General features: G+C 36.1%; 1 protein-coding gene across 1 annotated transcript; it reads left to right on the top strand.

Moving 5' to 3' along the window:
- Positions 1-670: 670 nt before the first annotated feature.
- On the top strand, positions 671-26,934 carry cyp27a3 (cytochrome P450 family 27 subfamily A member 3). Its single transcript, XM_030125713.1, has 9 exons — positions 671-1,200; positions 6,758-6,948; positions 10,332-10,531; positions 15,981-16,178; positions 17,293-17,456; positions 18,200-18,366; positions 20,239-20,320; positions 20,854-21,060; positions 25,654-26,934. Exons 1-9 carry the CDS (start codon positions 964-966, stop codon positions 25,810-25,812), a joined length of 1,605 nt encoding a protein of 534 aa, XP_029981573.1. The 5' UTR covers positions 671-963; the 3' UTR covers positions 25,813-26,934.
- Positions 26,935-27,449: the final 515 nt, after the last annotated feature.

Genomic DNA, 27,449 nt, shown 5'->3' on the forward strand with positions numbered 1-27,449 from the left:
GTGCATCACAACTTACAGATCACAGTGGATCTACAGATACACAAAATATTTGGTAACGGGCAGAATATTGGTAAAATTCTGCATACTTCTCTTAAGATATTTCATATTGCTTATATTTCTTCAGGTTATTCCCATTTTTTGTAACAGGATAGTCTGTAAATATAAATATTTTTGTGTAATTTTACTTTTTTTTTTTTTTTTTTTTTTACACTAAAACAAAGACAAAAATTTATGTTTTTCATTATTTACAGGTTGTTATGATTGTATTTTACTGGTCTGACCCGTTTCAGATTGAACAGACCTAAAATGATTTTCACATCCTTGATTGGTAATATCTTCATGATAATGTTTTTTACATTTCACAAATTCATCCCAGGGGCCAAATTGGACCCGGGCCGCATATTTTGACACTTGTGACATAATACAATAACATATATGTAAATATTCATACACAGATCTATACATACACACATATACACATACATACACATATACTTACATATATACACACATACACACCTGACTGTAATGCATATAGTATGTTTTGTAAACAAAGCAAGCAATTTGGAGAAGGATATCACATAAGTATAACCCCCCCCCCCCCCCCCCCCTCCATTTTTTCTGGATCCGCCACTGAACATACGGACCCCCATAGATGAGTGTTTCCTGTACATGCCATTCCTTACAGTAGCACAGACACAAACACCACCGGAAAAGCTCGTTTCTCATTGGAGTTTGTGAATAGTTGACTGTGAGCATGTGTGACAGTCAGCTCTGCCAAAACCTGATCCTCAACAAACAAAGGACATGGACTACAGAGGACAACAAAGGACCAGGAACACCGCACTAGTCTTAGTACAGTCCTAAGTCCACAGCTGTCTCCTAGTCTGAGCTGAACACGATCAGCTGTTGAAGACACGCACAGGACCGGTCCCGTTCCGTGGACACATTTCCACCGTCAACATGCTGAGGACGTGTGTGTCCAACATCGGGTGGCGGATGGGCCGTCCACACCGAGAGGGGCTCCGGAGGGTGACGGACCGGGGAGACGACGTCCACCGCCCCGCGTCCACCAGCAGCACCGTGATGGGCCACGGAACCAAACCCAAAACCATCGACGATCTGCCCGGACCGAGCTTCCCGACCAGCTTATACTGGCTGTTTGTGAAGGGATACTTCCAAACGACGCAGCAAATGCAAGTAAGTGGGTTTAGGAGGAAAGGGGGCTGTGGGGGGGGGTCTGTTTGTTTTCCTGGTGCACTCAGGTTACCTTTCACCTTCAATCTGCACTGACCGAGATTTCTGCAAAAAAAACCACTAAACATGTTTACAAATATACCCACATGGAGCCCTGCAAACAGTTTGAGAGGGCTTAGCTGTAGTTTTAGTTTCATGTTCAGTATTTGAAGTGTTATTCTAAGACCCAGGTGTCAAACATACGGCCCGCGGGCCAAAACCGGCCCGTCAAAGGGTCCAAATCCGGCTTGTGGGATGACTTTGTGAAATGCAAAAATTACCCTTAAGATATTAACCCTTTCATGCACGAATTATGAGAACCTCAGTCAAGAGTTTTTTCTTGAGTGTTTTTATTCCTCTATAGGCGTGGGAAAAAAAACCCCAATGTGATTGAATTTTTTTTTAATTAACCTATTTTTCATGGAATTACAAAAATGTCCACTCAGCTGGACGTCATGCATTTAATTTTAGAAGCAAAGAAACATGTATTTACTGATGTACTATGAGGTAAAAAAACATTTTTAATGCTGCTAATTTGATGTTTTCTCACATTTTAACAATACCTGCATATAGATAATATGCAAAAAAACAAACAAAACAAAACTGTTAATTACAGTTTAATAACAATTAGCATTTTTTTTTAACAGTCAAACATGTAACAGCAGATCAGATTTATCTAGAACAGCAAATGTACAGTAATGGTGTGAATTACAGTGTATGGAACGATACATAAGCGTCCACTGTGTTGGCTGATATGGAACTAAAACAACAAAATCCATAAGTATATAAGAGAACCCCTTTGAACAGCTGTCCACTGTAGTGACCACTATGCATGAAAGGGTTAACAGTCAAGGATGTCAAAATCATGTTACTTCAGGGGTCACATACAGAACAATTTGAATTAACCCTTTCATACATAGTGGTCACTACAGTGGACAGCTATTCTACAGCTGTTCTCTTGTGTATCCAAAGATTTTATTGTTTTAGTTCCATATCAGCCAACACAGTGGACACTTAAGCGTCATCCCATACACTGCAATTCATACTTGGCTGTAACTTTACTGTTCTTGATAAACCTGATCTGCATTAACATGTTTGAGTGTAAATCAGGCGGTTGTTATTGTTGTTAGACTTTGTCATTAACATTAATTTTTTGGGTCTTTTTTTTGCATATAATCTCCATAAAATGAGTAATAACTAGTATTAGAGTTTGTTAAAATGTGACAAAACATCAGATTAACAACATTTACAGGGTGGGGAAGCAAAATTTACAATATTTTGATTGAAAGGGATTGAAAGACAGTGTATGACCAATTAGTTTATTGAAAGTCATGAGAATTTATTTGCCACAAGAAAATTTGCATAATAGAAAATGTTTTTATTCTATGTGTCCTCCTTCTTTCTCAATAACTGCCTTCACACGCTTCCTGAAACTTGCGCAAGTGTTCCTCAAATATTCAGATGACAGCTTCTCCCATTCTTCTTTAATAGTATCTTCCAGACTTTCTCGTAATAGTTTTGCTCATAGTCATTCTCTTCTTTCCATTATAAACAGTCTTTATGGACACTCCAACTATTTTTGAAATCCCCTTTGGTGTGACGAGTGCATTCAGCAAATCACACACTCTTTGACGTTTGCTTTCCTGATTACTCATATGGGCAAAAGTTTCTGAAAAGGTATGGATAATAGTGTTAGGTATGATTATGACATCAATATATGTTTGGTTTCAAAACAATTGACGTAGTGCCTGCTGAGAAAAAACAACTAAATGTTCATTGTAAATTTTGCTTCCCCACCCTGTAAAAAAAATTATTTCATAGTTTTCACACAGTGTATCAGTAAAAACGTGTTTCTTTGCTTCAAAAATGAAACACATGGTGTCCAGCTGAGTAGGCATTTTTGCAACTCCATGAAAAATAGGTTCATAAATAACTATTTCAATGGCATTTTTTTTTTTTTTTTTCATGCCTAAAGAGGAATAAAAACACTCAACACTCACACAATTAGGTTCTCACAATTCATGCATTAAAGGGTTTAAGTGGGTCAGAATAACCTATAAACGGGTGGGGCTGTTGTGCCAAATTCTACTCCCTGCCGAAAACTGCATCGCGCAGCAGCTGCCAAAAACAGCTCCCCCTCCCTAAGTCAGCCATGAAGAGGAGAAAGTGCACCAAATTCACCCTGTCACACCAGAATAGCTCCAAATATGAGCTGCTCAAGTCATTTCACTCCTTTGGTTTTGCAGTCTTATTCTGATAGGGGATGCAGTTTTCAGTAGTATCTGGCGCCGAATTCTGCTCCCTGCCGAAAACTGGCGCAAGTGATGTAGTTTTCGGCAGTATCTGTTTTTATTGTTACATATCTTGTGTGTTGTGTATCTAAGATTTATCTTGAAAAGGTTTTATATACCTTACAGTTTGTAGATTCTTTAATTTTAAACAGATAAAAACCATAACTGCAATATCTTACAATATTATTAATTACTTAATTGCTACACAGCTATGATAGTGTTAAGAGGTTGAATAATTCACAATTAATTTCATACCCTACAGTCAGAAAGGAGAAAAAGTTGTGACAGGGTGAATTTGGTGCACATTGGCCTCTTCATGGCTGACTTAGGAAGGAGGAGCAGTTCTCGGCAGGAGGTAGAATTCGGCACAACAGGGGTCAGGTACAACAAACCCTGCCCCTCGCATATACTGTAGTTTATGCTGTGTTCCAGGCAGGATTTTGAGCCCGTAAATCACGACTTCAAGCCACAACTCATGACTTTGTAATGTTCCAGGCAAGTCACGCTAAACTGGCTGAGGGCGAGGAATTGTGGTAGTTAGATGTAAACAAACCAGCATGGAGGACCGTATGGAGCTTATACTCATTTACAGTTATTTCTGTCCCAGACGTGTTTGCTCTCTGCTTATTTGAGGGAAACAGGGGAGGAAAAACGGTGCATAATCAAAGAGGAGCTCAGATCACTTTATTGTTATTCAGCAAAATTACATCCAAGATGCACTGCGGAACGAAATTACAATGCAGGGTCAGGAAGATAAAATAAGTAATTCCAGTGCATTTTCACCAGTAGAAGGTTGGAAAAACATGAGTTATGGGTTGCCTGGAACAGAGCCTTTTTTTGGCATCAATCAACTCTTTCATCCATATTCAATATTTGCTAAATATAAAAATTATATATGTGCCAAGTTTGAAGCAAATTAAAACAAAATTGATGTTCTTATAGACATTTGAAATTTCACCCATTATAAGTAAACGGGAAAAGAAAAAGATTTAAAAACATAGCAAAAGATTTCCAAAACAAGCTATCACTTAGATATTTTGCACTGATACTAAAATTAATCTCTATATGTATGCAATGTGTTAAGTAAATTGAGGTAAAATTTACGTTTTTATGGCAATTTGAAATTTTGCCCATTTTAAGTAAATGGGGGAAAAAAAGATTTTAAAAATTCCTAAAAAATTTTAACTTGGACCTACTTTTCCCAAAATGTAATCACATCTATTCTGGGTCACTGGCAATCTGTAAACCCAATCTGGTATAAATTCAACCACCAGTTTTGCTGCTAAAGTGTTAACAAACAAACAAACAAGCCGAACCAAAAACAATATCCCTTGCCTCCCCTTCGAGGGAGCGGGATAATAATGCTTTCACTTTTCATATATTTGTAGAAAATATAAATGAAGTGAGCGTGAGTCAGTGAATATATCATTATAGTGTAATAACTCATGAAGTTATTTCACACATCATGTAGACAGAGCAGAGGTCAGAGCTTTACATACATTCACATCAGATTTCTGCACACTAAGTTTCAGTAATAGTTCAGTTATTTTAGTTTATTATTCATCCAGAAGTACTTTTTGTGGCTATGGCAACTGTCAGACTCATACAATCACAACAGAAAAGACGCTACAGGCAATGACAGACACTTCAGAACACAGTTACACCACGGCATGTCGCAGTACTGATAACAACACAGTTATCCCCAATTATTGTTTATTAGAGCTAGCCTATATTTGAAGGTATGAAGCAGGAGTGTCCAATCCTGGAACTCGAGGGCTACTGTCCTGCATGTTTTAGATGTATCCCTCTTCCAACACACCTGATTCAAATGATAAGCCTATCATCAAGCTCTGCAGAAGCCTGATAGTGATCGTCAGGTGTGTTTAGACTTGTGTTTGAGTTTGTGAATTTGCATCATTTCTGTGCTTACTGCTGTTTTCTCTAACTGAGACGCATTGGGCTGTTGCAATGTGTTTGGCCCTTGTTGGCCACCGTATTATTGAATTCTAACTGATACCATTAAGTGTCCTCTCATTTCTTTAATGTCAAACAGATTGGACAGTGCGAGGATTGATCAGGATCATCAGGCTTGTTACAGAATAGTTCAGGGAGAATGAGACATAATTTCCACACATGGATTAGCCTCCATGTGTTTGCTTCTGGAGGATTCTGTTGGGTTTCTGTAAATTGGCTTGAGTCTGGTTTCAACCAGCTCTATATGTAAAGTGTCATGAGATAACTTTTGTTATGATTTGGTGCTATATAAACAAAAGCTGATTGATTGATAAAGTCCAGACTCTAGTTTAGGATGTGATGAACATTTGATGAAGCGATCCGATTCTTCATCATCAATAATCAAAAATTAACACAACTATGGATGGCAAAAATATTACAAACCTTATTGTGACATAGGGCTGCACGATATTGGAAGAAACTGACATTGCAATTTTTTTAACCCTGCGATATATATTGCGATATGAAAAAATACTCAGGAGGATATAATAGCTGTGTGGTGCTGACATAAATGGTCAAACAAATTAGCTGTATTTCCTCTCATTGTGGCAGCAGGTGTAAGACACTGTCGACACAGAACACATTTCAGTGTCATCCCTCTTGTAGCTAAAATAATTCCAGATAACTGACGTTGCTTTTCTTTTTGGCACCAAGTCTTCGTTTTCGGTGATTTTCTCTTGCTCGTTGCTCATTTTTCAATGTTGTTACCAGCAACTCACTCCAAACTGATTAAGAATGATTGTGATTGGTGGATCACTGTGCGTAGTGTGTGTTAGGTACCCAGGTTGAACTTAGATGAGAGCACGTTGTGTTCACTTCCCTCTTACATTACAGGACCTGCGATGTGACTATTGCACACACGTCTATCACGATGACGATGCTCAAATGATATATTATGCAGCTCTATTGTGACGCTACAGATGTATTATGTGGCAAAAAAGAATGTCTCCTGTAATCAAAACCAGAGGTGGTGCAGTCAAATATTACATGTGTGACTTTTTTTTTGCCAGTGTATAAGGGTATCTTTTGGCTCCAGACAGTTTTATTTTTCTATTTCTGTCCTAAAATGGTTCTTTAAATTGCAAATGTTGTTGACCCATGACCTAAACTCCTACACATCTTTAATTTCCTGCGGTTCTGTTAACAAGGGAATATTTGTTTTATCTGTTTACCACCAAAGAACAGCTCACACACTAACCCACACTGTCTGTTCAAAGATCGAACACAGTAAGATCTATGGCCCGCTGTGGAAGTCCAAGTACGGTCCTCTGGTTGTTGTGAACGTGGCCACCGCCGACCTGATAGAGCAGGTGCTGAGGCAGGAGGGGAGACACCCGGTCCGGACTGACATGCCCCACTGGAGGACCTACCGGGAGCTTAGGAACCAGGCCCACGGACCCCTGACTGAGTGAGTCAACAACATCTCGCACTGTTTGGTCAAACTATTTCATTCATCAGTTTGTCTGTGGCTGGAAGGTCTTGCACTCTGTATCACCACCATAATACTTGTTCAAATTTTAGTTAAAGACTAAACAGAATATTGAATAGTTCCCTCTTTTGTGCTTTGTACAGTGTAGTTGAAACCGACAAACTCAATACACAGAATGGAACCAACAAATTTTCTGTCTGCAGCTGAATTGTGTATAATGTGTTTAAATGTCAACAACACAAACTTTCACCTCTTCTCCTAAAAACATTTAATTGGGTTTTGAACAGGGGACAAATTCCACCATCATGGAGAGAGACAATAATTACAGTAATCCCAAAAGAGGGGAAAGGCAAGCTTGACTGTTTAAACTACCCACCAATTAGTCTATTAAACCAGGATTACAGCATTTTTACGTCCATATTAGCCAAAAAAACAGAACACATTCTTCCAGACATAATACATGTCTGGTCTTTCATTAAAAAAAGAAAGACCAGAGACAACATTAGGTGGACATTTCACATGATCAGTCATATACAAAAGAATAAAGAACAGGCAACTTTATTAGGTCTTGATGCCCAAAAGCCATTTGACACCACAGACTGGGCATTTTTACATAAATGTCAACAACACACACATATTGTATTTATATTTTCACAATGTAAATATGTAAATAATATTTTATTTTTATTCCATTTCTATATTTATATAAATATTTATATAAATACCACATTTCTTGTTTTTCTTGTTATATATCATTTTTCACTCATTTGTGTGGGGAGGTTCTACCTGTGGTTTTTCTCTCCCCTTGTTTGTTGTGTGTTGCTGCTGTTAATTGTGAAACCTCCATGCAGTGGGATAATTAAGGTCTTATATCTTATCTTATCTTATCTTATCTTATCTTATCTTATCTTATCTTATCTTATCTTATCTTATCTTATCTTATCTTACCTTATAAAGACCAAGTGCTACTTTTGTGGCCATTCCCAAATAAATTTTTCTCTGTATTGAACCTTTCCTAAGTGATTTATCACTGTTTATTGTAATTTTATCCTCTGCATTTTTGTTTTTTTCAGAAAAAAAATCTGTTTTTTTCCCAAATTCAATTCCCTGATCATGTAGATAGATAGCTGTCATGTAGACAGATGTAGATAGCTCAGAGTAAAATTGAGGGTTATTATATCAGAAACAAACAAAACTGAAGAAAAAGTTACTTTTTTTGGTAAAATCTATCATTAACTCAACATAAACCAAGTGTGTCCATCCACTGTCATTTATCAAACTCTATGGGTTTTACTGGTGAATAACTATTGTAGAAGATGACTGTGTTTCCATGGTAACTATGGAGCCTCTGAACATCCAAATGGGTCATATCTGATGACCATGAAAAGATGACAAACTGTATTTTACACCAATTATTTACATGTATCAATAGGATAAGTGGATCAACAGGAATTAAACAGTTTAGATCAGTAGATGGTTTTGGTCACTGGTGGATGTTTGGTTCTTTATGGGTTAATCTTCCTTCATCTGTCTTGTCTGTCTGTACTGAAGAGCTACATTGTTCTCTGGTTATTTCGTTTGGAGGCGTCTTCTTTTCCTTTAAGGCACCTTTTACTCACTGTAGTCACATCCATACAGACTCAGACCATAAATCTGTTTGCTTAATAAGCAGCTGGAGGCATTCAGTCCTGTCAGCATGTCATGATTGAATGTTGTAAGACCAGAACACAAAAAAAACACGCTGTCAGTTTTAGTCACACGACAGCTGTCTTTGTCTTCTTGCCTCCACCAAGTTTAGCCAGTGTTTATAGTGAATCTACTAAACATACTGAACTCATTACAGTATGAAAAGACTAAAAAGTACCAGTCTGGTCATTAATAGTTCCTCTGTGGCTTTTAGTTTGAATTCTCTTCACATACTACAACAATGTGACTCACTGAGGTTTTTTTCTCAGATATTTTTGGAGAACAACGTACCTCTTCAGTGCAGACAGACAACACAGATGAAGGAAGATTAACCCATAAAGAGCCAAACATCCATGATGAACTGTTTTATACCTGTTGATCCACTAATCCTATTGATACATGTAAATAACTGGTGTAAAATAGTTAGTCGTCTTTTCATGGTCATCAGATATGACCCATTTGGATGTTCAGAGGCTCTGTAGTTACCATGGAAACACCGTCATCTTCTACAACATTGATTCACCAGTAAAACCCATGGAATTTAATCAATGACAGTGGATGGACACACTTGGTTTATGTTCAGTTCATGATAGATTTGCCTGAAAAAGTAACTTTTCTTCAGTTTTCTCTTTTTCTGATATGATAACCCTCAATTTTAATCTGAGCTTTTATGAACATCTACATGATCAGTAAATTAAATAGAGGAAAACACCTGATTTTCACAAGAAAAATGTAAAATATGGAGGATTACTTTATAATAAATGTTGATAAATCATTTAGGAAAAATAATTTGGAACCTGCCACAAAAGTAGCACTGGGTCTTTATGGGTTAATTTATATATTTTAAGCTAATATTCAACCCCTCTTGAGCATTGAGCAATTAAAGGGATCAGTCCAGTTTGACGACTTTATGTCAGCGGTGTCAAACTCATTTTAGTTCAGGGGCCACATTCAGCCCAATATGATCTGAAGTGTAAAATAATAACAGTAATAAAAGTAAAATTACATTATGTATGAAAATGAAAATAAATGCAATTTTAACAATATTATGCTTCAGTTTATCATTTACACATGTGCATTACACCTTACATTACAATTAAAAATACTCAAAATATTTAATAACAGGCAGAATATTGGTAAGATTACACTGACGTCTTTTAAGACATTTCAGGTTGTACATATTTGTTCAGGTTATTCACATGTTTTTGTAAAAGGATAGTTTGTAAATGTCCACATTTTTTTCTATATATACTGCATATATATATATATATTGTTGTGTAATTGTACTTTTTTATGCTAAAACAAAGACAACATTTGTGGTTATCATTATTTATAGGTTAATATGATAGTATTATACTGGTCTGACCCACATAAGATCAAATTGGTCTGTTTGTGTCTGTGCGTGGAACCTTAATTAAAATGCTTTTGACACCAGTCCTTTTAATATCTTCAGTGTAACTTTTGCATTTCACAAATTCATCCCACAGGCTGGATTGGACCCTTACTTTCATTGGACCCCTCCTAATTTCACTGTACACACAATGACAGTAAAGGCCTATTCTATTCTATTCTATTCTATTCTATTCTATTCTATTCTATTCTATTCTATTCTATTCTATTCTATTCTATTCTATTCTATGCAGTTTAGTGTTTTCATTTGTGAATCCTGTTTGTAGGATGGGTGCCAAGTGGCAGCGCATCCGCAGTATCCTGAACCCTCGAATGCTGAAGCCCAAACACGTCTCGTCCTACTCGAATACGATCAATGAGGTGGTGACAGACTTCATCCACAGAGTGGCCTGGCTGAGGGAAACCAGCGGTCACGGGCTGATGGTCCATGACGTGACCACAGAGCTCTACAAATTTGCTTTTGAAGGTAAGCAGACAACAGTCAGGCCTCATTTCCTAGTTTTAACATTTTCATTATTTTGATTTGTCACACATTTGTAAGTTACACTTCCTCCCACTCCTGTTCAAACATACAAATGAAGTCATATTTTGTTTCCATGTATATGCATAAGATTTCATGTTTTCTTGAAATCTGTTTATTTCTAGGCACTAAAGTATGATTTTTGGTCGTTTTTGGTTTGTTTGTGTGTTTGGTTCTTAACATTCTAGCAGCAAAACTGTAGGTTGAATTCATACCAAACTTGGTTTATAGATTGCCAGTGACCCAGAATAGATTTGATTACATTTTGGGAAAAGTAGGTCACAGTTCAAATTTTGTATGAATTTTAAAAATCTTTTTTCTTCTCCCATTTACCTATAATTTGTGAAATTTCTATAAAAACTTCAAATTTGTTTCTGTTTACTTCAAACTTGGCACATATATAGAGGCAACTGATCTGCTGACATCAGCACACTCGTAGACATGATGACATCAGCTGGATTGATGCCAAAATAAGCTACAATACGTTCGAGGGGCGGGGTTTGTTGTGCCTAGAACCACTTGTTTTTGTTTGTTTTGTTGCATATTTGAAATAAACTCAAATGAACTGAACAAGTGAAAGAAAACTGCAGGTCACATAGTCTTTTGTTTGTGTCAGTTTCACAAAGAGGCTTGCTAACATTCCTAACTCCCAAAACTGGTGTTTCATCCCAGAGATCCCATAACAGTATTATAGCAGAACATCCACACTGCTGTTTTTGTTCTCTGTGTTCTTTGCAGACTTGGCTTTCCTCTAATTCAATAGGTGGTGTATTGATATAATGTCTCATATTAGCCATTATCTTGTCTTATATTGCAGACTGAAATGCTCTCGGCCTTACTACAGCTTTTTCCAGTCCTTGACCTCTCTGTGTGGGTGGAGCAAAGTGCTATTATGTAGAGGAACCTGTGAGGGTGTTGCCTTTGACACAGCTGCTCATGCCTTTGGCCTTGACTGATTAGATACTGTGAAATAATTTGTGTGTTTGATCTTGCTGTATTAAACAGTCACTGGCAGACAGGGTTAGGAACAGGAGAAGACCTTTAATCAGGGTCATTGTGACAGCTTTTTACCCATCAACATGTGGTTAATAAAATGAACCTCCTAAGACCCAGCTATGGGTTTTTTGTCCAAGTTTATGGACAAGAGTTTCACAGCTTTATACAAAAAATACCCAAAAAACTTTTATTCCATTAAAATTTTTTAAAAATGCATCTGAAAAAATGGTTGCATCATGATGTTTCCAATATAGGCAATTGTTTAATTTTTAAAAAAAAAGCCAAAACTTGTTCTTTCCTGGGTCTCAGGAGGTCAAATCACAATAATTTGTATATTGTTAGTATTTTAGCATTCAGTCATAACTGCAATAACTGTCTGATTTAAGAAAAAGACAATATGTTATTTTATTATTGAGGATTTTTTTAGCTGTATTTATAGAACTTTTTGTTTAACAAGTATAACATTTATAATTTCAAGTAATGTATTCATGATACAGAGATTGATACCAAACATGATGAACAGAACCCAAGGAAAAAAAAAAAGGCAATACAAACAAGACATGCATAAAGACAGTCAAGACAGTGCATTCTGGTACTGTTAAAGAAAGAAAGGAAATAAATGAATAAACAAAACAGGCCAATAACAATATAAACACCTAAAATGTGTTTAAAGTTCCAGGCCAGGCAACATATTCACGCAGTGTAAAAGAGGCTTCCATATTTTGGAAAATTTATTGATAGTTATTTAGGGTGCACCTAAATTTTTCTAACTTTATATGTTAAGCATGATGTCTCTGTTCCATTGATCAGGTGTTGGAGGTGATGAGTCCTTCCATTTGAAGAGAATAGTACGCCTAGCTAGTAAGGATTATTGAGGATTTTTAAGTAACAATGCCAGACTTTTCCTCTTTTCAGCTTCTGAAATATAATGGTTTTCTCCTCTTTTGAGTGTGAATAGCTGGAGACCTTTTCGATAGGTTCTTCTTTGCTAATCATAGGATAAACAACTAACCGTGTCAGTAACCAGCAGTGTAATTAGTAATGCATACAAATAAATGCTAGTTGCTATCTAGTGAAGTGTAAGGGTCTGGTATCTGGGATTGTGTTATGTGATGTACTCGGTTTGGTGTTTCAGCTCCAGTCTGGACAAGATGGAACATTCACCTGAGCATTTCACAAACCCTTTTGAAGAGCTTGCTGGGTCTTGCTATGTGTCAGATATTTTTGTGACTGTGCGAATAAGTATGTATGTATTTCTTCACTAATACTGATTTTATAGCTCTGCTTCTCTGATTAACAGCTCCAGTTGTATGAATACATAAGCTGTGTGTGATCTATATTATTTAATGTCTTCATCATCAGAAGTTCAAAATATAACATTGAATTTATGCATTTATGTTGACATTAACTTATTTATTGAATGGGGTGAGTCTCCCTAATGCATGAATTATGAATCAATAATGAACACATTTTTTTTTGCATGATCCGTGGCGATAAAGGTATTTTCATTATTATAAACACAAAATTTTGCCAATCCTCAGAGGTCATGTTTTATTAAGATGGGCCGAGCTCTGCCTTGTCTCTCCTTTTGTATATACCTGTTATATACAGGGTGGGGAAGCAAAATTTACAATGAGCATTTAGTTGTTTTTTCTCAGCAGGCACTACGTCAATTGTTTTGAAACCTATCATATATTGATGTCATAATCATACCTAACACTATTAGCCATACCTTTTCAGAAACTTTTGCCCGTATGAGTAATCAGGAAAGCAAACGTCAAAGAGTGTGTGATTTGCTGAATGCACTCGTCACACCAAAGGAGATTTCAAAAATAGTTGGAGTGTCCATAAAGACTGTTTATAATGGAAAGAAGAGAATGACTATGAGCAAAACTATTACCAGAAAGTCTGGAAGATACTATTTAAGAAGAATGGGAGAAGTTGTCACCCGAATATTTGAGGAACACTTGCGGAAGTTTCAGGAAGCGTGTGAAGGCAGTTATTGAGAAAGAAGGAAGACACATAGAATAAAAACATTTTCTATGATGTAAATTTTCTTGTGGCAAATAAATTCTCATGACTTTCAATAAACTAATTGGTCATACACTGTCTTTCAATCCTGCCTCAAAATATTGTAAATTTGGCTTCCCCACCCTGTATATGTTTGTAGACAAAGCTGTTCGTATGCCTTTCACTATACATTGACTCTTTATTGTAGCTTGAACAAATAGAACAACAAATAAAGTCGAGTCAGATGGAAAGTAGCACTGCTGCTCCAGTCTGGCGTATTTACAGCTGCACTTGTTGTAGATGGTCATTAATATGCACTGTCCCTAATAAATAAGTAGAAATAAAGTCTTTAAGGATACAGCAGGAGTGTCATACATATGGCCCGTGGTCCAAAACTGGCCCATCAAAGGGTCCAATCCGGCCCGCAGCATGAATTTGCAATATTAACAGATACTCATAGTCAAGGGTGTCAAATATATTTTAGTTTAGAGGCCACATACAGCCAATTTGATATCAAGTGGACAAACACATTTTTTTCTTTGTTTTTGTTTGAAAACGGAAATTATCTGATGAAAATGTTTCCATTTCCATTTACTATCCTTTCACAAAAAAATTATAATCTAAACATAACTTGAAAAAACAGGAAAAATAAGTGGAATATTAACAATATTTTGCCCATCACTATATGTTTTGTGTATTTGTAGATCCACTGCGTTAGTTGTAATACACATGTGTAAATGAGAAGTTGAGGGATAATATTGTTAAAAGGACAGTTACTTTTTTGCATGAAAACACAGAGAAAATTTTGAGTTATTATTTTAAGGTTAGTATGCTATTATTTTCTGGTCCAGCCCACTTGAGATCATACTGGGCTGTGTGTGGCCCCTGAACTAAGATGAGTTTGACATCCCTGGTTCTTCCATATTTGTAACAGTATCTTGGGAATGCATTTTCCTGTTTTGACATGATATAAACTTGCACAGATTTGCTAGAGGAGTGGTAGTGGTAGTGTTTCTAACCGCAGGTAGGTGTTTATGTTTTTACATGAATACAGCAGTAATCAAAGTGTGTAATACAGTGCAGTCAATATATGATGTAAAAGCAATTGAAAAAGATGCTCAAAACAGGACATACTGATGACATGGGCTGTGAATTTGAGCATATCGTTAGCCTCACAGTGTAAGTGCCTAACTCATACTCAAATGGAGAAAAGTATTGGGACGCGTTTATTTCAGGTGTTTCTTTTGTAACGGGTCTGAGCTGCAAGACAACAAAAATGTCATATTATAGTTTTATATTGTGATAAATATCATATTGATTATTAATATAGATGTTTATATGTATAGAAATAGAAATTTAGAGGTAGAACATTTAAAATCATAGTCATGGATTAAAAGAAAAATTAAGTAAAAATCATCTCTGAGGCATTTTGGAAGCAAAAATAAGAATTTAAACCAAACTAACCAATGAAATGGTATTTATCCCAATATGAAACTATATTATGACATTTGTCATTATTGTTTTGTATCCCAGACCCCTGTTAGAAAAGAAGCACCTGAATTCAACGTGTCCCAATACTTTTGTCTGTAGTGTATGACTTAGGCCAGTCTTTCTCAAATGGGGTACACATACCCCCAGGGGTACTTGGAAGAAGCCCAGGGGGTACTTGAATTTTTTTGGGGGGAAAAATACATCAAATAAGTTATCATGTACTGAATATAAAATAAATAATGCTGAAATAATATAAAACACAATAAATACATTCATATAATAAAATTGACACTCCTAGTTTTATTGTCAGTCATCTTGTTTAAGCTTTGATCACATTTTAAGAACATTTCTAATTTAAATTATTCAAGATGAGTTAATTTGAGTAATTACGTAATTATTTTTAGTTGATGAAATGTTCATTTATTAATTAATGACCAATTTTTTTTTTTTTTTAATCATTTTTCAGTTTATATTTTGCACACAAAATTTACTTATAAAAATGTGTTCTTTTTAATGTGTTACAGTTATATATATGTGTTTGTTTACTAAGTTTTAAAAATTAAAACAGACACCTTTGGCACGGTAACAAATTTTGCCTAATTTTTTCAGTCAGTAATGCTGAAGAAGAACTGGGGGTACTTGGCTAAAAAAAAGTATCTTTCAGGGGGTACTCCACTGTAAATAGTTTGAGAACCACTGACTTAGGCAGTTATGCTATGATGCTAATGATATGCTTATGGTTTTTGTCTAGTTATTTACCTGAGCATCAAACAAAAACTCATATCTATTCTAAATTTACACCTTGGTTACATACAGTAAATGTTTCCTGTAGAGGTGTAATATAAAGACACTTGTTTTCTGTTCTGTCATGTCTCATCTTTTCTTTCTGTCCATGCAGGGATCTGTTCTGTGCTGTTTGAGACTCGAATGGGCTGCATGAATGAGGATGTGCCTGAAGAAACTGAAAAGTTCATCTTGTCCGTGGGAGAAATGTTCCAGCTCTCCCAAATTGTCATCATCTTCCCCAAGTCCGTCTGGCCCTACCTCCCCTTCTGGAAACGGTTTGTGGCTTCCTGGGACTACCTCTTTAAAGTGGGTAAGCAACGTTACCTTATAGCCCTGGAATCATGGGAATCAAACATGTTAGAGGAGCCTTTATTGTCATCGTGTGAAATTAGGTGTGCTACTGTAGTCAGTGCAATATATATTTTTTTTTTTATAAAGATTTGTTTTTATTAACTGAAGTTCTTACAGGATGTTTATGGTTTTTAGCAAACATCTACAGTTCGTTACAGTGAGATAAGGCAGAAGAGAAAAGAAGAAAAAAAATATCAGTGCAACAATGTTAATAAAACTCCAATACTTCAGAAAACAAAAATAGAGCAAATGTAAAATTACAAAAATTAAATATAAGATAAGAAAATAGAATATGTAATTTTACAAAAGTGAGACGAGAATAGAGTTAAGTAGGATTAAAAAAGACATAAAATATGAATAGACACAATATTTACAATATTCAGGCCCAATCCCAATTCACCCCTTAGCCCTCCCCCTGACCCCTACCCTGAGCTATAAGGGGTAGGGGTTGAAACATTCTCCTATGAAATGGGACAACCCTTCGCAACCTGTTACATCATCATCAGTCATCGATGCAGCTATTAACAGATCCGAAAACTTTGTTTCCAAAAGTCTTCCCCATGCCGTCAGTAGCTGTAACTATCTCTGTTCCATGGATTTTGGTCATCTTTTTACGGCTATCAACTATAAACCACAGAAATGCGATCTATAACACATTGAAATGACATTTAACGGTCGATCAAGATTGAGTTGTTTACAAAGAAAATACATACATTTGTGTTTCTTTCATCACACTGTTGCACTTTTTGGCTGTGTTTACCTCCATCTTGCCAATGATTCGAACAGAATTTTGGGAAAATTCTCCTGCCCCTCCGTTTGTAGTGTGGTCCTGAAAAATCTCTGTTTCAAGAGCTAAACAGCCCTCCCCCTTAGCCCTTCCCCTCCGTCTAACTGAGAATCGGGACAACACTACCCCTTCAGGTGTACGCGCAAAACGGAGGGGTGGGGGTAAAGGGGAGGGCCTGGGATGGGATGGAACTATTCAAATCGTTTGCTCTGTGATCATGTTTATAACACATTCCATCTATCCATCCATCCATCCATCCATCCATCCATCCGCTACTCTATTGTAGCTGAGAGGCTGGTGCAGAAAAAAATCGAGGAGCTCCAGGAGAAAGTGGACCTGGACCAGAACGTGGAGGGAGCATACCTCACCCACCTGCTGCTCAGTGAACAGATGACGGTCACTGAGATCCTGGGCAGCATCACAGAGCTCCTGCTGGCCGGGGTCGACACAGTGAGTACAATGAAGTCATGACATGTTTGGGTCGTGAATACTGCGATCCACATTCCTCATAGAGTTTACACCAGTGCAGACTCATGCTCACAGATTCCAACAAAAGACATCAGACCTCACACAGAACAGGGGTGTCAAACATGCGGCCTGGGTGCCAAAACCAGCCCACCAAAGAGTTCAATCCAGTCTGTGAGGTGAATTTGTGAAAATGCAAAATTACTCTGAAGACATTAACAATCAAGTGGATCGGACCAATAACATAATAAAATAGCAGATAGTAAAATATCTGAACAATAATATATAAATAATAACTCCAAATTTTTCTCTTTGTTTTTGTGAGAAAAATGTAAAATATTATTATTTACAAACTATCCTTTCACATAAAATGTTAATAACCTGAACATCCACAAACAATAGAATTAAATGCAATTTTACCAATATTCTGTTATTAAATGTTTTGTGCCTTTTTACGTCTACTGTGATCTGTAAATTGTGATGTACATGTGTAAATGAGAAGCTCAGACATAATATTACTTTTTTGTGCTGAATCAAAAGAGAAAATTAGAGTTATTATTTATAGATTATTATGTTCTTAGTTTACTGGTCCCACTCATATTGGTCATATTGGACTGAATGTGGCCCCTGAACTAAAATGAGTTTGACACCCCTGAGTTAGAAGAAACCAAAAGCTCAGACGTGACAATAAACTGGAGGTAAGTGTCTGTGTCTCTACTCTGTTGCAGACATCCAACACTATCTCGTGGTCTTTGTACCATTTGGCGAAGGAGCCAGAGATCCAAGAGCAGTTATACCAGGAAGTGATAAAAGTCTGCCCTGGAGACAAGATACCGACCAGTGACGACACATCACACATGCCGTACCTGAAGGCCGTCATCAGAGAGACGCTACGGTGAGACCATTTCTATCGTTTTGCTGTATTTTGAACATTGTATTAGAACATGATTAGAAAGTCAGTGATACCAGTGTTCCCTACTCACTAAGTCACTAGTCAGGGAATGTCCCTACTGTGTAGACCAGGGGTGTCAAACTAATTTTAGTTCAGGGGCCACATTCAGCCCAATATGATCTCAAACGGGCCGGACCAGTGAAATAATAACATTAAAAAAGGTAAAATTACATTATGAAAATGTTTACATCATAAAGTTACCTTTAAAATCGGAATAACATGATTTAAAAAAAAATAAATAAGTGCAATTTTAACATTATTATGCCTCAGCTTCTCATTTACACATGTGCATTACAACTTATAGATCATAGTGGATCTACAAATACACAAAACATGTAGTAACAGGCAGAACATTTTTAAAATGGCATTTCTCTTAAGACTTTTCAGGTTCATATTTGTTCAGGTTTTTCACATTTGTGTGAAAGGATAGTTTGTAAATGTAAACATTTTCATGTAATTTTCCTTTTTTTACACTAAAACAAAGAGAAAAATTCTAGTAGTCATTATTTATAGGTTATGACAGTATTTCACTGGTCTGATTCACTTTAATTTGAATTGTTGTGTATGTGACCCCTGAACTAAAATGACATCCTTGATTGTTAATATTGTTAGTGTAATTTTTGCATTTCACAAATTCATCCCAGGGGCTGATTAGACCCTTGGCGGGCAGGTATTGGTCCACAGGCCATATGTTTGACACCTGGGGTTTAGACCCTGAGACCATGAATGTGATACAACATTTGGTCAATAATCTAAAAGAAAAAAAAACACAAGTCCTGATCATAGGCCCAGAGAGCATTTACAATATATTGTTGGTTTGTTTTGTTGTATTTTGTGTTTGTTTCTTTGATGAACATATGAGCTCTGAGAGGCACATAAAGTATGTGGTCCATCATTTCTTTCACTATGATTTTCAAGCTAACAGGTGTGTTATCTTTTTCAGATCATTCCTGTTTTTGTTTCTTCCCCGACCCACTCCTCTGTGTCTCAGGTCCAGTTTGTTAACGAAAAAAAAAGTCAGACCTTTCCCTAACGATGAAGAGCTGAATAATATAATAGGAGATATTAAAATATGACAAGTTCTGTATTAACTGTCCTGTAATGGGTGCTTTTAGATAGACTGTATAAACGTGGACATACAGATGTTCTATCTTGTTTGAGGGACTCCTGTTTGGACACCTCAGGTTTGGCCTTTTTATATTGGTTTGTGGTGTCAGAAGTGACCATATTTACACAAGAGTGAGCTGGGGACAAGACAGCGGTGAAAGTGCAGTATGTTAATTTGTAATTCCATCATTTCAGCTGCTCTGTAAATGTTAACACACAGATGTGTTTGAAAACAGAAATGCCAACTTTGTACCATCTTCTCTAGTTCGTTAGCAAGCTAAGAAACCTCACAATTTTATAAACCCCTCACTCAAAGCAGCTACACTCTTAATTATGCAGAATAAACTTTAATATAAGCCTTAATATACTTTCAACTGGTAAATTGGATGAAAACTAAACCTGTGCAAGTGTCTCAACTTCACTGCCACCTGTAATTATCTTATTTAAGACAATAGCTATAGATATTTTTTGTCTGTAGACATGTTTTTTTTCTGCTGTAATGTTTAGTATTTTAACATGGGGGTCTCTGGGGACTTTTGAACCCAGCCTCACGTGGACATTTGTGGGGTTTTTTACATTACAGCCACACTGGTTGTCACTTCAGTTTCTTGTCTTTCTTTTTTTATTGCTGTGTGTTTCACACCCTTGTTTGACTTCTGTGTAGTTTTACACTTGTGCAAACTGAGGACTGTGTTGTTTGATTGACAGGTTATATCCAGTGGTGCCAGGAAACGCCCGCCTCACTGTTGAAAATGAGATAGTGGTTGGAGATCATCTGTTTCCCAAAAAGGTGAGAGTTGTCTGTAATCCTTTGTCAATCCACCTTCCCACAATCCCCGTCAGACATGTTACAAGACATAGAAATACAGTTTTTAATGACAATTTTAACACTTTTTTTTTTTTTTCAGAAATCCAGAATATGTCATTTCTTATATTATTCTAATACTAATTATAATAGTGAAATATTCTATAGTTGAATGCCCCTGTCACTCAGGTTTTAATTGAACACAGAGAAACGTCATCCCTTCAGTAGAGGTCAGCTGGTTCCTCTAAATGTTCTGACTGGATTTAATGATTTATTTAGATTTATTGTACTGTAGTCACACTATGTCCTTTTCAGTTTGTGCATGACTGATGACTGCACAGGATGAAAGCAATATTTATAAAAGTCCAGTTATAAAAAGGCCTTTATTGAAATATTTTTTGTTTAGTTCTAGGATTTAACATGTAATCTTACATTTACTGATACATATTGTCAAATTGACCCTGTGTGCTGTGCTGCCTGTAGTTCTACATTCGTAACTGGATCTCCATGTGTTCTAGACTCTGTTCCACCTGTGCCACTACGCCGTGTCCTATGATAAGAACATCTTCCCTGAGCCCCACGCCTTCCTGCCACAGCGTTGGCTCCGAGGTTCAGAGGAGAAGGCCAAGCAGCACCCGTTTGGCTCAGTGCCCTTCGGTTTTGGGATCCGGGCATGTTTGGGTCGACGGGTGGCCGAGCTCGAGATGTACCTCCTTCTGTCCAGGGTAAGATAAGATGTCATCCCACTTTGGGGAGGTTTGACAGTTAACAGCAGCAACATACAAGAAGCAAGTGTAGAGAATACGACAGGTAGAAAAAAAAAAACACAAACAAGTGAAAAATGACATAACAAGAAAAACAAGAAATGTGGTATTTACATAAATATAAAATTTGAATTAAAATGAAATACTATGTACATATTTACATTGTGAAAATATAAATATAGATCTAATATGTGTGTGTAGTTGACATTTAAACACATTATACACAGCTGAGCTGCAGACAGAAAACTTGTTCATTCCATTCTGTGTATCGAGTTTGTCAGTTTCAACGACACTATACAAAGTACCAAATGAACTACAAGAGGGAACTTTAAGTATTCTACTTAATCTTTAACCAAAATATGGAACCAAACAATACAGTCCTCAGTTTGCACAAATGTAAAACTGCACAGAAGTCAAACAAGGACGTGAAACATGCAGCAATAAAAAAAAAGAAACTGAAGTAACAACCAGTGTGGCTGTAAAGTAAAAACCTACAAATGTCTACATGAGGGTCCAAAAGTCCTCAGCGACCATGTTAAAATACTAAACATTGCAGCAGAAAAAAAAAAACATGTTTACAGACAAAAAAATCTGTAATTAAAGTCTTAAAACGTGGGGAAATGTTAGAACTCCTTGACATGTGAAATGGAGGACTCAAATGCATGACTCACAAAAACTTAAGATTTCAACAAAAGTATTTTAATAGTAAAAAAAAGTGATTAACAAAAAGCGCTCACAAGGAGGATAGAAAAAACTACAAACAAACCTCTATGAAAAACTCTTTACAGAAAAACTTGACAAACATGGAAAAACCTGGTAGACAGCTTGACATGAAACACTATGACTAAATCAGACAAACTAGCACAAGACAAAGGGAGACAGGACTTTTTATACATGAGGTAGGGGACCACAGGTGACAACAATCAGGGGTGGGGCTAACAATCACACTTGTGGGAAAACACACAAATGGAGGAAGTCAGGGTCTGAAACGAGAGGGAAGAGATGTGTACAAAATAAAACAGGAAGTGCAAGACAGGACCAAATGTGAACGACTAACTTAACATAAAGTGATAAATCAAACAAAGACAAAACACTAAAGACAAGACATGAAACACTAAACATTAACATAATTAACAAATCTGACAAGACATGACAGGAAATTTCAGTTTACAATAGCAACATACAACTAGCAAGTGCAGAGAAAAAGACAGGTAGAAAAACCACAAACCGATGAAAAATGAAATATAGAAAGTAAGAAATTTGGTATTTATATAAATATTTATATAAATATAGAATTAGAATTAAAATTTAATATCATTTACATATTTACATAGTGGTTGCCCTTGCGCATGGTGTGATATGGGGTGGCTGTGCCTCAGGAGGTAGAGGGGGTTATTCAAGAACTGAAGGGTTGGTGGTTCCAATCCTGCCCTGTCTTTGTCATGTGCTGTCATAAAAGCATCTCAAAGCAGAATCTGATTCAATCAAAAATATCTACATTCAGATGTATCCTTTTGAATGTATTTAAAGAGACCATTTCCTTCAGTTTGATCTCCTTCTGTAGGTTGTTCCAGGCAGAAAGAGCAGAACATGGAAAAGCTTTCTTTCCCAGTTCTGCTCTGTCTTTTGGAACATGTAGAGATAACAGATCATGGGACCGGAGACTGTAGTTATTTAAGTCATTGCAGATGTAGACCAGTAAGTACGATGGAAGAAGACCTCAAATACATTTATAAATACCAGTGTTTTAGTCTGGAATTCTTTCATGTCAGTAAAAACCAGAAAACATGCAACAGAGCAGACAGACCTGTGGTTCTAATGTAAAACAGGGCTGTTAAACTTATTTTAGTTCAGAGATCACATACAGGACAGTATGATCTCAAATGGGTTGGATTAGTAAAAAAATAACAGTGAAAAAAGTCAAATTACATTTTGAGAATGTTCACATCTACAAAGTATCCTTTTAAAAATATGAATAAATTGAACAAATATGAACATCCTGAAATGTCATAAGAGAAGTAAACACCATTTTAACAATATTCTGCCTCAGTTTATCATTTACACACATACATTACAACTTACAGATGATCACAGTGGGTCTACAAAGACACAAAAACATTTAGAAATAGGCAGAATACTGTTAAAATTGCACTTACTTCCCCTTTGACATTTCAGGTTTTTCATATTTGTTCAGATTATTCACATTTATTGTTTAAGGATAGTTTGTAAACAGTTTCATGTAATGTTATTTATTTTATACTAAAACAAAGAGAAATCCCATGCCACTGGCCCAAGTGGACTCTTTAGCGGGCCGGTTTTGGTGCATGGGCCGTATGTTTGACACCCCTATGTAGAGGATGTGATCTTCACCTTTATCAGTATTTGGTGCCTCCTTGTGGAAATGAGGGAAACTTGCACTGTCTAACAAAAAAAAATTTCCACCTTCAGTAATATGGATTTGATGGTTATTATATTATATTTTATTATGTACTTTAGCTCCTGTGCACTTTTTTCTTCCAGTTAATTTTATTTGAAATATAATCAGACTTTTTTCACTTTTAGTTCATTATCACAAAACTAAATTTGAATCTTTTATCCAAAATCTCATTTAAAGTGTAATGAAATCTGAGTAGTCATGTAAACCCTGTGGAGAGAAAAGAGGAAGTTTAGTTTTAGTTGGTTTTGTGCTTGTATAAACAGTTTGAATTGAAATCTAGTTTGAAGAATTGAGTATTAAGCAAGTTTTGTTAAATCTTTATTTAGTTTTAGTATTGATTTTTCAGATCTTAAGAGGAATGTACTGATAATGGTATGATAAAAGAATGCATGACATTAAATATAAATTACAAATCGAAATTCCCATATTTTATTCTTGTTCACCACAACTGATTAATATTCAAAGAAATTCAGGCTGACTTTACTGGAATATTTCTTCTGTTTTAACATGTGTTGCATTGTTCAGTGTCATATGTATTTATATTTACTCAGGGAAATGAGTTCATGTTTTATCTTTGAATTCACACAAACAGATCACTTAAATTCTGAACACTGAAAAACGTTTCAAGTGTGTCCAACCCTAGTTAAAGTGACTGTATGAAGGTGTGTAACTCCGTAGTGAAAAAAGCCCAGATGAAGACCAGAGGTCGCAGCACGTTGGCTGCATTTTAAAAGATTGCCATGAAGTAATAAAGGCATTTTATTTTTACACAAATCCTAGTGTGCCTTGGAATATTTTTTGAAATCTAGCATGCTTATGCAGATTTTTTTTACTCTAAGTGTCCAACCCTAGTCTTTGTTTTATTAAACTGTTACTTGTAGTTTTAATGTTTGTGAACTGTAATAGCCCTGATGTTTCCCAGTGATGAGGTTAGCAGGTGAAACATGTCTGCAACTCAGTGAAAACAGCAGGCTTTGCTTTGCATACAGAGCAGGACTGAATAGGACTAACTACTGGACAAAAGCACAGAGCTCTGCCTGCTTGTGTTCTGTTGGTCTGTTGTGGAACGTTGGAAGAAAAAGACAGATACACAGGAGTCTTGTAGTCTGAGGAAAAGTTACAATCCCAGCCTTTTTTTATAGTAGTGCTGTCAAACCATTACAATTTGTAATCAGATTAATCACAGGGTTACTGTGGATTCATTTCGATTAATCATGATTAAATATCTTTCATTTTTAATCTATATTAGTCACAATTCATTTTGCATGAGCAAACAGACTCAAGAAAGAAAGGAATATATATGAACTTAACATATTTATTGAACACCTTCAACAGTTTCAACAAAACAACTTGAAACTGTTCCGTATTCGGGGTTTTTTGTCCTCATATTTCCATCCAGAGGACCAACCTGCTGTTTAGTGTCTTCCATCTTCATGGGTTGGTTCTGCTGCCTGTCACTACTGGATCAACTTTCCATTTGCACATGTGTGATGATAACTCTACTTGGACAAACTGCCTGAAATGCATTGGCAGAGACATTCAGTCATTCTGCGCTGCAGATGGGTTAATGGAGTTAAATTTTTAATCAGATTAATCATGATGGTGGATTAATCTGCACTAATGTGTTAATTTTGACAGCCCTAATGTATAGATTTTTTAATTTCCAAGGACAGACATACAATATATCACAAAACAGAAAAAGTTACAGAAATAAAATTGTAAATTAATTGTAAATTTTGTATTGTAAAACTTGTATTATACTTGTCTGTGTGTAGGTATTTTAAGCTGATGTTTTATAAACTACATGTTTATAACCTTGTGCTGCCTTTTAGAGTGACAATTCAACATCTGTTTAAGGACTGCAGATGTAAAATAGTCATTATTCTAACTCTGGTGCATTTACAGAAATGTGAATTATTGTACAATGTCCCTGTTAATTAAACCAATAAATAAATACATGTTTGTTGTCATTTGGTCAGAAACAAAGATCAAATCAGACCTCTGATTTTGGACTGAGTGTTTCAGCCAAACAGCACAATAAGTACTCAGTAGGTTCTTGATCAGGTTTTCATTAACCCTTAACAACATCAACATTCTACTTATGTTTTAATTTGCAGTTAATAAAACATTACGAAGTGAGGCCGGATCCAACAGGAGCCACTGTCCAGCCCATCACCAGGACTCTCCTGTGTCCGGCTAAACCCATTAACCTGCAGTTTGTGGACAGAGGAGCTGGACCGCAGGAGTCCAGAGCAGCAGCACAGCATCAACAGTGATCTGAGTTAGTATTCTGACTGTGTCCACTGAACCTGTTTATAGAGCATTCACACCACGAGGACTGGAAGGAACCCCAATGGGAAGCACTGTAAAAACACAAGACGACTGAAGAAGGCTGGACAGCACAATGTGTATAGAACCATGTCTTCATGTAAATACTTTGACTTAAAACAGATGTTGTTTCCTCTGGAGATTGTTTTAATTCCAGTTCCACAGACACCATGTGTTCTTTCACTTGTTAGTGGTGAAGCAGGACGTGACTCTGGTCCAAACTTCTGCAAACTGGGTCATTTGTCACATTATTTGTGTGATTTCTTTAGCTTCAGTAACACAACAGTGGATTTAGTTAGTGATACTATTTTCCATTGTTCAATCACTTGTGAGGAAGAAAACAACAACCACAAAACAGACAATAAATTTCCTACAATCAAATCTCTAAAAACTCAGAGAAGAACTAACATGGCTTTTCTTTAGTGTTGTGTCAAATATCTTTTGCATAGATGTATAAGCGGGGTGGCTGGTCAATAGAGGGCACTAGGGCCCCGCCCCATTTGTCTAATATGAAGAAAAAAATACGAATCAAATACAATAATTTTACAAAAACATGAATATTTAAATAAAAGGGGCGTTTGGACAACGTCAGGGAGCGTTTGAATGAGAAAGCTGGGGGGGGGGGGGGGTGGCACTCAGGCACAAATGAGGGGCGTTAGTCACCTGTTATTTATCACATGACAATATATGATATTTGTCTTTTTTGTCTATTTCCATTTCTTACATAATTTTGTTGCATTTTTTGTGACTAATTTAATACCATAAATGAATCATCTGGTTCTTAACTTTATTTGAAACCAAAAACCAGCCTTTAAATAATCCCATTATGACGATGGTATTTCTCCAGATGATCATCAGTATTTGTAAAGTGTTTTTTTCCGTATAATGTACAGAATAAACTTTGGTTCTTTGGTTTGACATTAAAATCACAAATCTGTGAACACTGCATATCGTCATCTCTGGGGATTTTCAGCATTCATTCTGTCATATTTATGTCATTTGTTATTAATCATCTTCCAATTTCTGGACATTTCTATGTTTCCCATGAATAAACCTAAGCCTGAACGCTGTGATAAATAACATTAGTTGTGTTTTTCTGCAGAATGAGCTGCTGATGTGCATGGATTTAATAAGTGTGAGGGGGAAAAATGTCTGATATTCCAGAATGAAAACATTTTTTAAAAAGCATCATACTAAAAATCTAATTTTCTTAATACCTAAATGGCAAATTTTAAGTTTGTGAGACATTTTCTGGTAGAAATTAAGAAATTATGTTGCATCAAATATTGAGATGAAACAGCAGTTTAATTAATTAATTAATTAATTAATTAATTAATTAATGGAATAAATCTGATTCAATACAAAAAGCATCTGCTGCTTTTGGGTAATGTGGGAATTTTGACAACTCTAAGATAAGATGAAACTGCTGATTTAAAAAAAATTATACAATAATAAAGAACTATAATAACAATAATAGTAATAATAATAAGAAGAAGAAGAAGTAGAAGAATAGAAAAAAAAAAAAAATAGATTTAACCATGGGGGCCGCCCAGAGTAAAAGAATATGACCAGTGATGCAAAATTT

This window comes from Sphaeramia orbicularis, chromosome 21, assembly GCF_902148855.1.
Source record: "Sphaeramia orbicularis chromosome 21, fSphaOr1.1, whole genome shotgun sequence".
Lineage (NCBI taxonomy): Eukaryota > Metazoa > Chordata > Actinopteri > Kurtiformes > Apogonidae > Sphaeramia > Sphaeramia orbicularis.

Coding starts and splice junctions, on each gene's coding strand:
- cyp27a3 (XM_030125713.1), top strand. CDS start 964: ATGCTGAGGACGTGTGTGTCCAACATCGGGTGGCGGATGGGCCGTCCA. Junction 1,201..6,757: donor AAACGACGCAGCAAATGCAA/GTAAGTGGGTTT, acceptor GTCTGTTCAAAG/ATCGAACACAGTAAGATCTA. Junction 20,321..20,853: donor ATCATCTGTTTCCCAAAAAG/GTGAGAGTTGTC, acceptor CATGTGTTCTAG/ACTCTGTTCCACCTGTGCCA.